Source organism: Saccostrea echinata, unplaced genomic scaffold, assembly GCF_033153115.1.
Source record: "Saccostrea echinata isolate AGI-Se365-2 ecotype Australia unplaced genomic scaffold, CSIRO_AGI_Sech_v1 ptg000004l, whole genome shotgun sequence".
In the NCBI taxonomy this organism is placed as follows: domain Eukaryota; kingdom Metazoa; phylum Mollusca; class Bivalvia; order Ostreida; family Ostreidae; genus Saccostrea; species Saccostrea echinata.
The window spans coordinates 6,738,999-6,756,052 of record NW_026889753.1 but is presented as its reverse complement, the minus strand read 5'-3'; the positions used below and the strand labels follow the sequence as shown (position 1 = coordinate 6,756,052).

The window sequence follows — 17,054 nt, the reverse complement described above, 5'->3', positions numbered from 1 at the left end:
TTCTGTATGTCGGTTTTTGATTTCGGTGAACGGTGTTGCCATGGTTACTAAAAATAGAAATTTCTGTGAAATACTTTCAAAATGCTACTCCTCCTACAGTTTTGGTCTGATTTCAATATAACTTGGCACACAAGTACACTACACTAAGATACATAATTCTGTGTATCGGTTTTTGATTTCGGTGAAGTGTTGCCATGATTACAAAAAGCTGAAATTTATTTGACATACTTTCAAAACATTACTTGTCACCCGCGTGCCGCAGTGGTAGAACGTTTGCTCTAGAGTCGCAGAGTAAGGAATTGATCCTTACATCGTGGGTTCGAATCCCACTGTGGGACATGGAGACCGGTCCTTCGGATGAGAAAGACCGTATAAACCAAGGTCCCATGTCGCAGTAGGTGCTGGCACAAAAAGATCTCTTACTGCTCTATGGCCCTGAGTGCCTAGCATAAGTCAAAATTTGCAGCTCTCCACCGGCAAGTGGTGGCGTCTGCATATGAGTGAAAAATTCTCGAGATGGACGTTAAGCAACAAACAAAATATTACTTCGCCTACAGTTTGATCTGATTTTAAAGTAACATGGCATGCAAGTAGACTACACTGAGATACATAATAGTCTTTACTTTTTTTGATTTTGATGAATGATGTTGCCATGGTAACTAGAATCAAAGTTTCTCAAAATTTTTTTTAAAAGGCTACTCTTTCTACAGTTTTAGTCTGATTGCAATTCATCTTGCAACAAAAAGAGAGTAAAACAAGGATTATTATTCGTTTATTGCTGTTGCAAAGTGTCAGGTCCAAGTACTACTATTCTCTTCCTTTGTTATAAGTACAAACCAGTAGAGCTACAGTCTCGACAGAGACTTCTGGTTTTTTAAAGCGAGGGAGGCTTCTCGCGCATAAATTGATTGTTACAGGGATTTCAGCATCCTCGTTTAAAGTCAGCATTCCGTAAATTCTATGGCCGTTATAATGACCTTGTTAGCAAATTTAACCTAGCACTTGGTCATATTTTGGCTGACTTGTTTCCTTCCAAATGTTAGACCTTTGTTTTTATACTAAATTTAAATTGACTACGGAATGTTCCGTCCACTTGATTAATACATAGGGCTTCCGGCGGATATGACCGGACAACAGGGGATGCTTACTCTTCCTAGGCACCTGAACGATTACTGTTCGTTATCTTCACCCTTTTTCATATCTAGCATCTTAAGTATCGATTTTTGAAAAGATACTTGTAGTGAAATTTTTAAGCCCCCCCCCCCCCCAAAGGAAGCAAAAAATGAAAATATGTTTCAAATATTGATAGAAAAAGTGATTGTATGCAGAATAGTAACATGTTGTGATTTAACATTCATTGTGAAAGAGTTTTTTTTCAAGATTATTGTCTAATGAAATAACATTGTAGCAACTAAGCTTAGACAATGAGATTGAAACAGTAGTAGTGATATGGACGCACGTGTACATCCTATAATTTTTAACACTGATTACCATACTGTGAATAATATTTTATTTTGCACGAACTTTATTTTGACATAATTACGCGAGATCGAATTTTATTCTCACGCGTGTCTGTTTGCTTCAAGTTTATAATTATACAAAAGTATAAGCCAAAATTTCTTTTCAAAATTGTTTCGTTTATAAAAGTCAAAACACTTTCTTGCGAAAATAAGGTTTTGCGATGTACAGATAAACCCATTGTAAAAAGTTGAAATTTTTGAGCTCCAAAAAGTCCGCACTTTTATTTAAATTTATTTATCCGTATGTTTAATTTTTTCCGACCGTTCACGGTAGCTCAGTCGGTAGAGCGCTCGCTCCGTGATCGGGAGGTCGTGAGTTCGAATCTCGGCCGCGACAGACCTAAGTCGATAAAAAAATAGGTAGCAACTGTTCCTTCGCCATGCGCTCGGCACTCTGACGTGAAAGTTGCGGGTCCTTCGGATAGGACCTTAAAAACCGCGGTCCCGTGTCACGGCAGGCGTTGGCACGATAAAGATCCCTCACTGCTCAATGGCCCTGAGTGCCGAGTAAAGGTCAAAATTTGAAGCCCTTCACCGGTATATGGTGACGTCTCTATATGAGTGAAAAATTCTCGAATGGGACGTAAAACAATATACAATCAATCAATCATTTTTTTTTCAAAATAAAGCAAACATTATATGATTTACATCTTTGGTATGATATTAAGAGATATCAAGGGTCTAACGTCCCCCCCCCCCAAAAAAAAAACATTCTAGAAAGGTGAAGGATTAATTTAGAGTATAAAAACTTAAATTTTCCAGGATGTTCGTGATTGTTAGCTCTGCTTTTCAGAGACCAGAAGAGCTCATGCGATAGTAAGGTGTCCATCGTCCGCCCGGCCATCTGTCTAGCTGTCCATAAACATTTTTTTTTTCAAAAGCTACCCCTCCTACAGTTTTGTCAGATTTCAATATAACTTGGTATGCAAGTAGAACTACACTAAGATACATAAATCTGGATATTGGTTTCCTGTTCGATATATGGTATTACCATGGTTACTAAAAATAGAAATTTCTGTGAAATTCTTTCAAAAAGCCACTACTCCTACAGTTTTAGTTAGGAATTTAGTATAACTTGGTACACAAGTATACTGCACTAAGTCACATGACTCTTTATGGGTTTTTGATTTCTGTGAACGGTGTTGCCATGGTTTCTAGGAATAGAATTTTCTTGCAGATTCTTTTCAATATGCTACTTCTACACATTTAGTCTGATTTTAAAATAATGACATACAAAAAAAAGAGACTCGTTTAAGATACTATATTCTATATACATTTTTGTTAATATCGAAATACGGTGTTGTCATGGTAACTAAAAAATAAATTTCCGTGAAATTCTTTTCAAAACGATACTCCTAAAATTTTAATCTGATTTCAATATAACTGGGTCCAAAGTAGACTACACTAAAATACATAATTCTTTATCACGGTTTTTGATTTCGATGATCAGGGTAGCCGTGGTTTCTAAAAAAATTGTATTCTGTAAAATTCTTTCAAAATGTAACCCCTCCTACAGTTTTCGTTGGGTTTCAATAAAGTTTGGTATACAGGTAGATTTCACAAAGGCGTATAACCCTGTATATGTTTTTGATTTTAACAAAAGGTGTTGTCTTGGTAACTTAAAATCGAAATTTCGGTTCTTTCTTTCAAAAGATTTCTACTACTATATTTTTTATTCAATTGCAATTAAACTTGACACAAAAAGAGACTCAATCCAGGATCATTATTTTATTTATTGTTGGTGCCATAATTTCAAATCCAAATGCTACTTTTCACTGCCTTTGGGTAAAAACAGTAGAGCTACAGTCTCATCAGAAGTGATCAGTTCACACTCATTTCAGACGTCTTCGTTTAGGACGACATTATGCCAGATTTAATTTACATGCCTAAGTTTGTCTTAAGGTCATCCAAAAATGTTCCTATGATTATTCTTAGGAACTTTCTTAAAACAGTTCTTCGGAAAGTTTCATAAACATACCTGAAGGTTTCATTCACAACTTTTGTTCACAATTAATAAACAACCTCTTTGAATAGTGTTATCTTTTACTTTTTTCCTGCTTCAAAGCTATGACCACGAAAAGAACTTTCTCACTGTTGAAATCTATGTCCTTGTCCAATTTACTTTCCCAATTCGGACAAACACTGTACGTTGCGCATGTGATTCCAGTACCCCAATCCCCAACTTCGCTGCAGGCGGTAAAAGAAATTTCATGAACGAGCAGTGATCAAACTCATACATTTTAGAAACAATACGAATCGAAAACAAGGGCAAAGGACTTTTCGTGCTCCATCGTTAAGCTTTTCTATGAAACAAAGCTATGGATGGACCTCTCGAAAAAGCAAAATTTGTATAATAATTATATTAAAAATAAAAACAATCCTTTCTTTTATTGTTCTGATTTATTTATAATACTTAAGTATATAAATAGCTTTGGAAATCTAATTGACATATATTACTCACTATATTGATGAGCGTTAAAATTAAATTGTAATGCCTATACACTTTCATATAATCCTAAACTGTTCGTGTTCCACATTTCGTTACATGTATATAGAAATGTTAGATTTAAGACCATCACAAAAGCAAGTGTTAATTCGTAATCATTCCAAATCTCATTTATATCAATATTGAAATTTTTAATCTAAACACCAGAGAATTTATCGCCTATTTACAAGTCATTAACCAGCAATGTACAAAAAAAAGAGAAATATGTAAGTTCATTTCAGTTATGAAAAAGACCTGGAATTTGATATGAAAGGAAAATAAAGCCTTGTGAGGTCAAAAAAAAAACTTATAAAGACCTTTAAATGACAGCATTATCGGTGGATTTTATCCCGACTCTGTGGGCTATTTTTTTTTCAAAGCAATTAAGCTTATTATTAAAATCCTAATAAATCACAAACGTGTGCCAAAAAATGAAGTGTACAATGACTAGCAAAAATTCAGGGTGGTATTCCCTCTCGACCCCCCCCCCCCAATCGGTAATGCCGCTAAATAGAGTATGATGCTAAAGTACGTTTAAAGACGAGATCATGGTGGGATCATATATTATCTATCTATCTATCTATCTATTATCGTCTGTGTGTGTGACACTTTTATAATAAACTGAAAATCGCCAGTATCACAAACAATTTTATTATAATAAACTACAACAATATTTCCTGAGTATTCATTTGATTAGAATTTAAAGAAGCAATACAAAAGTTAAATGCTGTTTATCTTCTTATCATTTCCCCCTGCTAAATGTTTACGTCTCTCTGATTTCACACTGCCAAACCAACGGCTAAGATGGTACTAACCAGAAGTAACAGTAGTGAAGACATAATGTTGGCTGAAAAAGAGAGAATAATGTCAGTAATAGCCCAAAAAAGTCCACTTGTTCATGAAATTTACACTGTTTAGTTACATGCTTACTATATATATATATATAATATGATCCGTGTATACTGTAGAATCACATACACATTTTCAGGGGGTTATTTTTGGGGGGTTAGAGGAAAAAAATTATTCATGGGACCTGAGTTCGTGGTTGAAAAAGTGTTGAGTTGTTGTATGTATGAAATTCAACAATTCGTGAAGTACATAAATTCGTGGATTTCTTCATACCACGAAAATAACTAAAATTAATCCCCATGAAAACTACTGAATTCACAGTACTAAGCAAATTGGACCAAAAACTAGATGTAGTTTATGAAAAATTTGATATTTAAAATAAAGATTATTTCAAGCATATGCATATGCCGATCCAGTTTGACAATAAGCAATCAATAATTTCAAGTATAAGTAGAGGCATGACGATACATACCTGCGCTGCCCTTAGCCAGGCATTCCTCGATATTTGTACATCCGGCATACGTGGCGTCTTCATCGCTTCCGTCGTCACAGTCGGATGAACAGTCACATTGGAATACTCTCTGAATGCATGTCATCGAACCTGATTTACAGGTGAAGTATCCAGATGGGCAGAGCTAAATCAGAAAATATCAATAAATCTAGACATGTACACAGCTTTAATATTTAAAAAGTTAATTTTATTTTTCTTTTAAAAACTTATTAAAAATTATTTTTTTGTTGTCTACTAGAATCAAGGGGCGTAACTTTTTGTCCCTTTGATAAATATTCATAGGCATTAATATTTGTTTATAAATGCACCCAAGCATTCTATGTATTTGACAAAGAATCAGTCTTTGAACTTTTATGAAAAAAAAGATTGAAAGTTTTACAAACTACATGTACCTGTTGATAAGTGCCTGGGGCTACAGTTGGGCAGTCCTGTGTGTTACAGTCACCAAAGTCACCGGATGATCCTGAACACTCCAAACCTCCGTTTGCTGGTTTAGGATTGTCGCAAACTCTTGATCGCGATCGTTTACCACTTGCACAGGTTTTTGAACAGGATCCCCATTGTTGCCAACTTCCCCAAGCCCCATCAACTGATAATATAAAAGGATTTTTTTTTTTCAATATGCTCATCTTAATTATGTACCCTTTTCATTACAATCTATACAACCATGATAACTTTTATTGAGGATAATTGTCATTTATTTTGAAGATATTTCATTTAAGAAAGAACGTACTGATACAGACTTGCGTGTTGCAAGTTTGGGTGCTTTTTTGAGCTCCAGGACAATTAGCTCCACCGTACTGAGGGGATGGATTTGTGCATGCGCGCGTGCGATCCTGTGTTCCACCGCCACAAGTGACAGTACAAGTGCCCCAACTTCCCCATGATGCCCAACTACCGTCAACTGATGAAAGTTAAGTATTTAAACATGAAAGACAATAAAATATTAATTTCATATCAAAATAGTAAGACTTGCGTAATAGAAGTAACTGAAGCAAAAAATAAATAAATGTCATTACTTGGACAATTTTGTGTGTTACAGGACTGGGATGAACCAGCATTTCCTGGACAGGCAGCGCCTCCATATTGTGGTGCTGGATTGGTGCAAGTTCGAGACCGGGTTTGACTTCCTCCTCCACAAGTAACCGTGCATGTACCCCAAGATCCCCAACTTGCCCATGATCCATCAACTTAAAACAAAATACGATCGACTGTAACATTATATACATACAGTACAATCATAGAGTAAATATTAAAAAGAAGCTAAGAGCATAATTTAATTAAATCTTACTTGGACAGTTGTGAGTGTTGCAGGTTTGTGAAGATGAAGAGAAGTCTGGACAGGCTGCGCCTCCATACTGTGGAGCAGGGGCAGAGCAGCTGCGTGACCTTGACTGGATTCCGCCTCCACATGTTACTGTGCAAGTGCCCCAGTTCCCCCATGAAGCCCATTTTCCATCAACTGGACACATAAATGAATTTGTCAATTATCAATATTTCTTGCTGCCAATGTAGGTCTCTTGTGTTTTATTTCATCACGTCTCAATTAAACGGTAAATGACTACTCACTTGGACAATGGTGCGTATTGCACGATGTAGATGAAGAGGAAGAACCGACACAATCATTTCCAAGATACTTGGGGGCAGGATTTGTGCATGTTCTGGATCTCACTTTTGTTCCACCTCCACATGTGACAGTGCAAGATCCCCAAGAAGCCCACGCTGCCCAGTTACCGTGAACTAAAATGTTTGCTTTTTTTAGTCTCAAATCTTTTCACTTTTTAATAAATATATTTTTTCTTCAAATAATATACATGTACACTACTTCCTGTTTTTGAAATTCATTAGACTGGAAGATACACAAGTCAAAGTTTGAAATTAACATAACAAAACTTACTGGGGCAGTGATGAGTGTTGCAATCAGCTGAATTGGACGCTGATCCAGAGCAACTGTTGCCACCATACTGTGGAGTCGGATTCGTACATGTGCGGGTTCGGATTTTAGTTCCTCCAGCACAGGTTTTGCTACAGGAACCCCATCCGCTCCATGCAGAATAACCTCCGTGAACTGAATGTAAAATCAGATTAAATAATCTGGCAAAGAAACTTTGCATTAAGAATGATAATAGAATTTACAGCTTTTGAACACCTACTTGGACAGTGGTGAGTGTTACAGGAAACGGAATGAGACGAAGATCCTGCACAATTATTTCCACCATAGGCAGGGCTTGGATTCGAGCATGATCGGGTACGAGTTTTTGTTCCACTGGCGCATGATTTGGTACATGATCCCCAGGATCCCCATCCACTCCAGCCGCCGTGTCCTGTCAGGTTCAAGATTGAAATTATACTTTATGATACGAAAATTCTGTAGGTTTTTTCTACCACCATCCTCACATTCTGAGGTGTATCTCTTCGAAATTCGGCTTGAAATGGGTTGTTATGTTCTTTATTGGCAATGACTGCTAAATTCTGAACTTTCAGAATCAATTTAAATATTTAAAGCATTTTTTACAGTAGATTTGCCAAAAGATATAGCCCTACTTCTGATTTCCTATTGAATTGAAAATTAACTGAATCAAGTAATAAATTAAATCAGAAAAAACGACTTTTTGAATTCATACTTGGACAGTTGTGGGTGTTACAGGAAACAGAGTGAGATGAAGATCCTGCACAATTATTTCCACCATAAGCAGGGCTCGGATTCGTGCACGACCGGGTTCGAGTTTTAGTACCACTAGCGCAGGATCTAGTACAGGATCCCCACGAACCCCAACCACTCCAAGCACCGTGACCTGTCAACATAATTTATGTTTTAAATACAATATTAATATTGATTTAAGAAAATATCGCAGTAAGATTATTTACAATTTTGGCTATCATTCTATAAAAATTGGTTAACTGGTCCGTTACACTTGTCGCATGCAAAAAGTTATCCGCAACCACTTTACCATGAATAGGAAGTGCGACGGTATCATTATATAGATCATGCAGATATATCCGAGCTTTCTTCGGAGTGTGATTATAATAAATGACTTTAAAGCTACTTACGAGGACAGTTATGCGTGTTACAAGAAGAGGACGATGTGGAAGAACCAGGACAGGAGGATCCACCACCAGATGGCGCTGGGTTGTTACAGGAACGAGATCGCGACCTTGTTCCGCCGCCACAATTCCTATTACAGCCTCCCCAGCCACCCCATCCTCCCCAGTTTCCGTTTACACGACGAGCTGTTACATTGAAGAAAACATGGACAATAGAAGTGCATTTTTAAATATCTGACTCAAGAATAAATTGATTTTATTTTTCAATCCTTGGTCCTAACTTACATTTGCAATCCCAGTTAAACCACATGTATTTGTAAGTGCCAACACAGGGATCGCCAAACCAGCTGTTAGTAGCACACACGGAACACGAACTCTTTCCATAGCACCTGCCGTCCAGTACCCCTACCTCGTTCGGAGCGTCACACCAGTAACGGATCCCATAATGGGCGTAGGTAATGTCGATGTAGGCGTTACTGCCGCAGTTGATTGTGTAACAATCATGTTCCCCAATATGCCCTGTGCGATGAAAAAAAAAATCGTCCGTTTAGCTAATGTTTAATTTGATTTTTGTATGATTTAACTGAATTATAAAGTTATGTAATATTTTTGACACCAGATATAATGGAACGTTCTACCTGACTAAACCTGTGTGATAGAGCCTTTTAGTAATATATATTTGAAAGAACAATAATTTGTAAATATTTGTAGTTAAAGAAAAGTTTTGAAATATTTGTTTTATTAAGCAACTTTATTGAAATCTTTAAAAAAAAACTTACCACTGCCTGCATTCACAACAGAAAGTCCAAATGAAATCACTACCGTTATATAGGCAAAGACCTGCATCCTCATCTGTAGAGTATTTCAGGCAAACGATTAAAAAAGAATTTGTTTCATGTACTCCGACCAACACATTAAAACCGTTCCTACCCGATCATTTTTTTTTAAATAATACATTCTTTTTTGAGTTTATAGGAAAATACAGATCGTCTGTTTTTTTGTTTGAGGGGGGGGGGGTATTTTTTTGTTTTTAAGCTATGATTTATTATTTCTTTAATACACTTTTTAGATTAAAATATTTTACACCATCTGCCAACTTGTCCGGTGTAAAATAAAACGTCTTTTTTTAAGTTTGTGACTTTTATTACATTTTTCAATGTTAAAAAAATAGATAAAACTTAAAATAACTATTTAACTACCTTGAAAAATTTGGGTCGGAGTACATCATGCAAAAAAAAAAAAAATTAATGATGGCCTTAGGCTGATATATCAGAACAAAACTTTCAAAACTAAATAAGAAAAAAATGTAAGTTTATAAGTGTCCTAAAAACCGGTGGTAAATAAGCTTTCTCAGTTAAACTGAATACATCATAAACTTAAAAATGATTTTTCTTCCCGGTGTTTCAAAACATTTTTATACCCAATACATTTATTTAAAGAAATGAATAAAAATAATTAAATTTATGATCCCCTCCCCCTTTTTCATTTTATTAACGTATAATAAGTATCAGCATATAATTTGGTAAATATTTGGAAAATATTATCAAAAAAGTTTAACGACGATTATATGCCTGAGTGTCCACCACTTTAATTTAGATATAATAAATTTTCAACTTTCTACTGTTCGTATAAGAAAATATTGTATTTCATCTATCTGTAAGAAAATTATACGATTTGCCATACAAAAAAGTAATTTTTCATTAATTTTAAAATAATTTTCTTTTTCCTTCTATGTGTGTACCTTTGCAAACGCGTTCATGAAAAAAAAAAATGATAATAATAATTTTTAAAAAATACACCAAGGTAGTAACTAGTTAGCACTTTGAAATTTTAAAATATGCATATGAAAGCTGAAAATTTTGTTTGAAGACAATTGATTCAAAGTATCTGAATAATATAATACTGTTACCTTCCTGCGTCCTAAACAGGTTATTGAAATATTAACTTTCTCCCTTCAATGCAAGGATTTAAAATCGGAATTAAGAGATTAAAACCTAAAATAAGATACAAATTTGGGTCAGATTGGAATTTATTACTGCCAAAGCTTGTATTACTCCAAACTCATGATCATTTTTTTACTAATTAGAAAGTTTGCATGAACCGAGATTAATTGCATTGACCACTTTTGCATACTTGTAAATTAAGTTTGATTATAATTCTTTAATTCGGAAACTTCACATTAATTTCTTATTCTAATCTTTCAATGTAATGTTAATAAGTGACGAAGGAAAATGTGAGATTTTGTGCTTTATAGATAGGGAATGTCCATTGTTCTGAAAATATTGCTTCGTTGAAACATAACTCTAAGGGCCAGGAATTTTGTCCAAAACTGTCATATTTGATTTTGGTTTCAAAGAGGCATAATTTTGAGGGAAAAAATAAAAAAAACTTATTTTAAAATATATGATTTTCCAAAATGCAAGTACATAATGTAAGTGTACGTTCAATTCTACGAAGTAACATAGTGTCGGGATTGGTTGAGTAGTTTACTAGGAAGGCTGTATAATTTTTTTTCCCTGTGACATAATTTGTCGAAATGCGCATCTGTTGCCTTAAAATTGGTACCGTATATGATTTACACTCTCTCGTAAGGTCAGTCTTTTTTTTCTTCGGTGGTTACGGAGGTATATTCCTCAATTCTCAAATTAAAATGTGCCTTAATATAAATTTTGTTTGTGTACGGTAAAGCACTCTTATAGGGAGTGCCAGGTACGAACAGTTTTGATTCGTTTTAATTCGTAATATTTATAAAGCTCATGATATGTTTTAAAACAATGGAGAATAAAGATCACTTTGCTGTAAGCGTGAATTCATAAAAAGTGGGTTTGCTGTAGCAGTGGTTAATTGACTTTTGAAAAGGGTGAGTTGTGAAACGATTTTTTTAAAGAAAAAACAATTTCTGAAAAAGGCCAAACGTTTCTGTGTATGCTTGATATAATATAAGTGGTCTCTCTACCAATTAGCAGACTACAAAACAACCAGACTCTTGGTAGCATAAAATGTGCTATATGTATTGAATGCACCTGACTGTGTTTCGCATTCTCCTATTGCATCTATACATAGTTATATCTGTTGCAATTTCCAAGATCACTCTTGCTTTGGTAATTATTTAAGATATTCAATGAATAACAAAGAAACCAAACAACAAAATGATGAAGTTAAACAGTTTTTATTTCAGTCTGTTAAAGATACAAATTCAGCTAAGTTTAGTGCAATTTCATTTAAATAAAACCGATTTGAAAATAGGTTTTGTCAACGTTAACAATAGAAGCATAACTATAAATAAAAAATCTGAAATAACCGTTTCCTCTGTAGTGCCATGTATAAAATATATGTATTCAATGTCCATTTCATTTTTTTTAAAAATCATCTGAAAGCTATATGTGTCTTCATATTGTTTAGATTTTTGCATATGACATTGATTTTTTCACACATGAGCTTTAAACTTATAAACAATTTTTTCTTGAACAGAAATACATGTGAAAGATCATAAAGATTGAGGTTGGTATCTTTATAAGAACTTAGGAAAATATCACCCCTCTTGCAAATCTTGTAATGAAACTGATCTTTACCCTTCATTAAAACTTTATATGTACGTCCATGCATGAGTGATATTTTCTCTTTTTATGGATGATACATTCACATGTTTCAACGTCTGCAAAATCACTATCTTTGCTGTTTACCTGGTAAAGAAAATAATGTATCCCTTCAAATTACTGGGAATTTTGCTTTTTATTGTGAATGGTATTATTCTATTGTATTACCTAAAAAACGGTCCTGTACCTTTTCCATTGGGAATTTTGAATCAAAAAATAAGTAACAGAACTTGGAAATATTAATGGAATAAATGTTTACTGTTAAATAAAGACGATATTTAAACCTATCATTCATTTTTTTGTATAAAATCAAGGAATCCAATGATGTTGATAAAGAATTCTGAAAATTCAATTTACTTGTATTTGGGAATTTTTACTTAAATTTTTGAAAAAAAAATCGATTTTCAATTGAGAAAGGGCCCTTTTACATGTACCGGAACTGCATGCAAGACACAAAGCAACAACAGACAGATACCTGGACTTGTGTAAGATGTGGCCAATAAAAATTAGGTTAGCTATATGTCCCTCATTGCGTAAATATCTGTATTAAACAAAATCATGGAGAAATTATCCATATCGAGAACAATGCAAAGTATAAGCAATTACAAGTTTTGGAAGCCCTCTGTATTTGCAGAATTTTGTAAGTGAAAGCCAGTTTCACGTTTGCAATAATGTCAGTTCAGATATACATATTAAAATATTAGTGCAATCAACACAAAGGAACATTATGATTTACTAATAAACTACTTCAGAAAAGCAGTACAAGTTACATAAGATATGTCCTATAATTGTAATAGTTGTATTTTTGGTTTTTAAATGGTCATCAATCGGCCAACGAGACTCGCCAAGCAAAGCACAGCTATGGACAAAAAGTGACCTGTAATGAGAGATTTAACAATTGTTCGAATTCTCAGTTCGAGTTTTCATAGAACAGCTCCACTTCATGATTAAAAAGGAAAGAGATACTAACAGTTTAAATGTTGTGAAAACATCCAGCCTTCAAGGTTTTCTTTTCTGCACGTTTACTCTATCTCTCTCTATATATATATATTATTTAACCTAGTGGGAAAATTAATAAAAGATATAAGTTTGAAGGATTTTCTTACCAACACTAGCTTTTGACTGGCATTGTAACGCATTCAAACACCCTGCGTAGGTGGCATCCTCGTCACTCCCGTCGTCACAATCGGCTGAACAGTCACACTGAAAGGCTTTCTGAATACAGGACATCGAACCTGACTTGCACGTAAACCAACCGGATGGACAAAGCTGTTAAAATCATAACAATCATTTTGTATTATATTCTATGTTATTGATTACAATGACGTTTACTGTAAACAAATTTTTTATTCGCGTGCGAGAAATATCCGCGAGTTTCACGACCCACTTTAATTAGCGAATATTAATCGCCGCGAACAATTTATTTTGCTTTGTATTTGTAAATATGGTTTCCTAAGTCGTGAAAATTAATCGTCGCGGATTTATTTCAAACTGACAAATCGCGAAGAAAAGATGACGCGAATAATAGTTAGTTTACAGTATTTCGGTATTTTAATGAAAAGATGAAACACTGAAACCAGAAATATACGTTACCTGATGGTACTGCCCCGGTGCAGGCGTGGGACAGTCTTGACTACTACAGTCTTGGTAGTCAGCAGACGCCCCAGAACACTCTAATCCGCCATTAGCTGGTTTGGGGTCATCACAGCTTCTACTTCTTGACTGTCTGCCACCACCACAAGATTTCGAACAAGCACCCCAAGCCGACCATGCACCCCAAGCGCCATCAACTATATTATGAGGGAAGAACATATTACTTTGTTAAACAGCTGTTGTTATATATAAAAGAATGTTTAAAAATTCAAATAAAATAGAAGGAGTCTTACTGATGCATATTTGGGTATTACAATCCTGGGTGCTATTGGAAGCCGCTGGACAATCGGCTCCACCATATTGAGGAGGCGGATTTGAGCACGTGCGAAATCGGTCTTGCGTACCCCCTCCACAAGTTACAGTACATGTTCCCCAACTTCCCCATGCAGCCCAAACGCCATCAACTGTAGAAGTATAAAGCTTTTGCCGTTTTCATCATATTTTTTCCTGCCAAATTTTAATCAGTCTATATCTGTAGTCTTGAAGTCTTAGCTATATATTAACTTGAATAATTGTTTAACAAATAGACGCGCATTTATTTATGGACGCTCATTCCTCTTGCAGTTTCCTTATTAAAATATACTCTTTAAAATAAACTTATTTAATTGAATATTTGATCTTTATTTAAAAGCATGTTACTCGGGCAGTGATGGGTGTTGCAGTCTTGAGAGGATCCGGTACTTCCGGGGCAGTCCGCGCCATTATACTGAGGAGCTGGATTTGTGCATGTTCTTGATCTAGTCTGTGTTCCACCGCCACATGTCACTGTGCAGGTCCCCCACGTACCCCAGGCTGCCCAAACTCCGTCAACTTAAATGGAATGAATGTTAAGGTATATGTTCATATATGTATTAATCATTATAATATTGTCACAATAACACTGTCAGTTGACATTTTCAATTGTATTTGTCATGTAACAAAGAAATTCGCGCATTGTCATGAGCGAAAATGATCAGTAGATAAGCAAATTTATCACCAATGGTAAATTTTTTTTTGATTTTTGTATTCATGGGCATTAGCCAGAATATGTTCTATTATTATCTTGAAATCAATTTCTTACTTGGACAGTTGTGAGTGTTGCAGGATTGTGAAGATGACGAAAAGTCGGGACAAGCTGCACCTCCATACTGCGGGGCTGGCGCGGAGCAGGTGCGTGATCTTGTCTGGATACCGCCTCCACACGTGACTGTGCAGGTGCCCCAGTTACCCCAGCCTGCCCACTGACCATCAACTGGAATTTGGTAGAAATATAATTTACTGCATCTCAAAACTGAAATATTTTCTTAATTATCTGACTTCAACATGAATATTTCCTTTTGTATTTCTTTTAATTTGGAAACTAATTGCAGACTTACATATATTCATCAAGCCTATACACATGTAATATTGTTCTTTTATTTGTTGTTGTTACTGAAGTACGTGTATTTTCATGTGTTAAACTGTTGTTACACGAAAGTCAAAAGAAAAGACAATCGCATAATGAACATGTCAAAGAAACATGGCGACTCTAAAATCCAAAACATTACATACTCGGACAGTTTTGGGTATTACAATCAGTTGATGACGATGAGGAACCAGCGCAGTCATTTCCACTGTACTGAGGGGCAGGATTTGTGCAAGTACGAGATCTGACCTTTGTTCCTCCACCACAAGTCACTGTGCAGGTTCCCCAATTCTGCCAGTTTGCCCAATTACCATGTACTGAAATACAAGATACATTTACATGTCAGAACGATTTTTTTCTACGAAGTAAAGAAAGTAATGGCTGTATGAGTACCTTAAACATGTTAAAATTGAGTCTCTACAATAGGCCTGTTATTATTTGTCTTTCTCGGTAAAGAAAAAAAAACTGACTTGGGCAGTTGTGAGTGTTGCACGAAGTAGAGTCTGACGACGCTCCGCTGCAGTCGTTGCCACCGTATGCAGGAGAAGGATTTGTGCAAGATCGAGATCGTGATTTTGTTCCACCGCCGCAAGTTTTGGAACAGCTTCCCCAAGAGGACCATGATGTATAGCCGCCATGAACTGTATTTATGAATGTATTAGTAGTATATGTTTATACTTTTCGGTTTAAAATATAAATTGAATTGATAAATATAATAATTGAATTGATAAGTGAGAGGAATGTGTAAATACATATTTTATTGAAATTAATATGACATACCGGGACAGTTGTGAGTGTTACAAGAAGTGGATGATGTAGAAGAACCGGAACAGTCAGATCCACCACCAGACGGCGCTGGGTTGTTGCAGGAACGAGACCGTGACTTTGTTCCGCTCGCACAACTCCTGGTGCAGCTTCCCCAACTACCCCATCCACCCCAGTTTCCATTCACGGCATTGTCTATATAACAAACAGGTAACATCGTTAATAATCTATATGATTCATATTATGTATATAATCATGTTACTTAAAGCAATAGGAAATAAAACCAAAAGGTTTACATTAATATATCTCTTATCGCAATATTGTTTTTAATATTATCACATTAGCTGATTTGTACTGCACGTATTCTAGATATTACGTATATCATTTCTTTGAATATATGATTAATACAGTAAACTTTCAAATTACATTTGAAAATGTAATCTTCATTGTATATTTCACGACTTACTTATACAGTTATAATTGTACCAGAGGTACTTGAACGTTCCAACACACGGGTCACCATACCAGCTGTTAGTGGCACAGATTTCACAGGACTGTTTTCCGTAGCATCTTCCGTCGAGGACGCCAACTTCATTAGAGGCATCACACCAATACTGAATCCCATAATGGGCATATGTAATATCCAGATACTGGTTAGAACCACAACTGATTGTCGTACAGTCATGCTCCGAAATTTTTCCTGAAATTATACGAAAAGGACTACATTGCAGAATTTTGCAAGTATAACATAGCTGCAAAAAAATAATAATAATAAAAAAATAATAAGTAAATCATTTATGTAGGCACATGTATAGTTCCAAATGAATGTTGTTTTGGTGTTTTGCTCTTTGGTTCATTTTCAAATTTTCCGGAATATTTCAGGTTTTTATTAAATGGTGCCTGCCAAAAGGGCACATCACTGTCCAGTTATAAGGTAGGAAATTTTGTATTAATTTATGAGAAAAATACCAGCTGCTGAAATTTTACATTTTAATGCAAAATATTGCATGTAGGGTACATCATTTGTCCGAATAACTCATCATACAGTTTTCAAGAAAGGAACTGTAAACAAATGAGAGATGTGCGTACATGTATTTGTTTACATTTTAACGAGAAAAAAAAGAAAATGTGAAAATGATAAATGATTGTTTTATCTATTTGTTCTTTACAATTAATAATAATGAAGATGGGCGTGTCTGGTGAGTGATCTGCAGGAATAAGGCGTACGAAACATTTATAGTTTAAT

General features: G+C 35.1%; 1 protein-coding gene across 1 annotated transcript; it reads right to left on the bottom strand.

The window, feature by feature from the left end:
• Nucleotides 1-4,784: 4,784 nt before the first annotated feature.
• On the bottom strand, nt 4,785-16,493 carry LOC133179283 (SCO-spondin-like). Its single transcript, XM_061314071.1, has 22 exons — nt 16,295-16,493; nt 15,824-16,003; nt 15,514-15,684; nt 15,190-15,360; nt 14,720-14,890; nt 14,299-14,469; nt 13,893-14,063; nt 13,600-13,796; nt 13,102-13,275; nt 9,190-9,262; nt 8,696-8,929; nt 8,417-8,596; nt 7,990-8,160; nt 7,519-7,689; nt 7,263-7,433; nt 6,935-7,105; nt 6,657-6,827; nt 6,385-6,555; nt 6,099-6,269; nt 5,758-5,954; nt 5,327-5,489; nt 4,785-4,852 (listed from the first exon to the last, which is right to left on the bottom strand). Exons 1-22 carry the CDS (start codon nt 16,491-16,493, stop codon nt 4,785-4,787), a joined length of 3,717 nt encoding a protein of 1,238 aa, XP_061170055.1.
• Between the last annotated feature and the right edge of the window lie 561 nt (nt 16,494-17,054).

What these genes read in the sequence shown, in the direction of transcription:
- LOC133179283 (XM_061314071.1), bottom strand. Translation starts at nt 16,493, where the DNA reads ATGACTGTACGACAATCAGTTGTGGTTCTAACCAGTATCTGGATATTA. An exon ending in TAACACTCACCACTGTCCAA is followed by an intron (nt 7,434 to 7,518) that starts GTAGGTGTTCAA and finishes TTTTACATTCAG; the next exon opens with TTCACGGAGGTTATTCTGCA. An exon ending in CCCCAGGCACTTATCAACAG is followed by an intron (nt 5,490 to 5,757) that starts GTACATGTAGTT and finishes TTTCTGATTTAG; the next exon opens with CTCTGCCCATCTGGATACTT.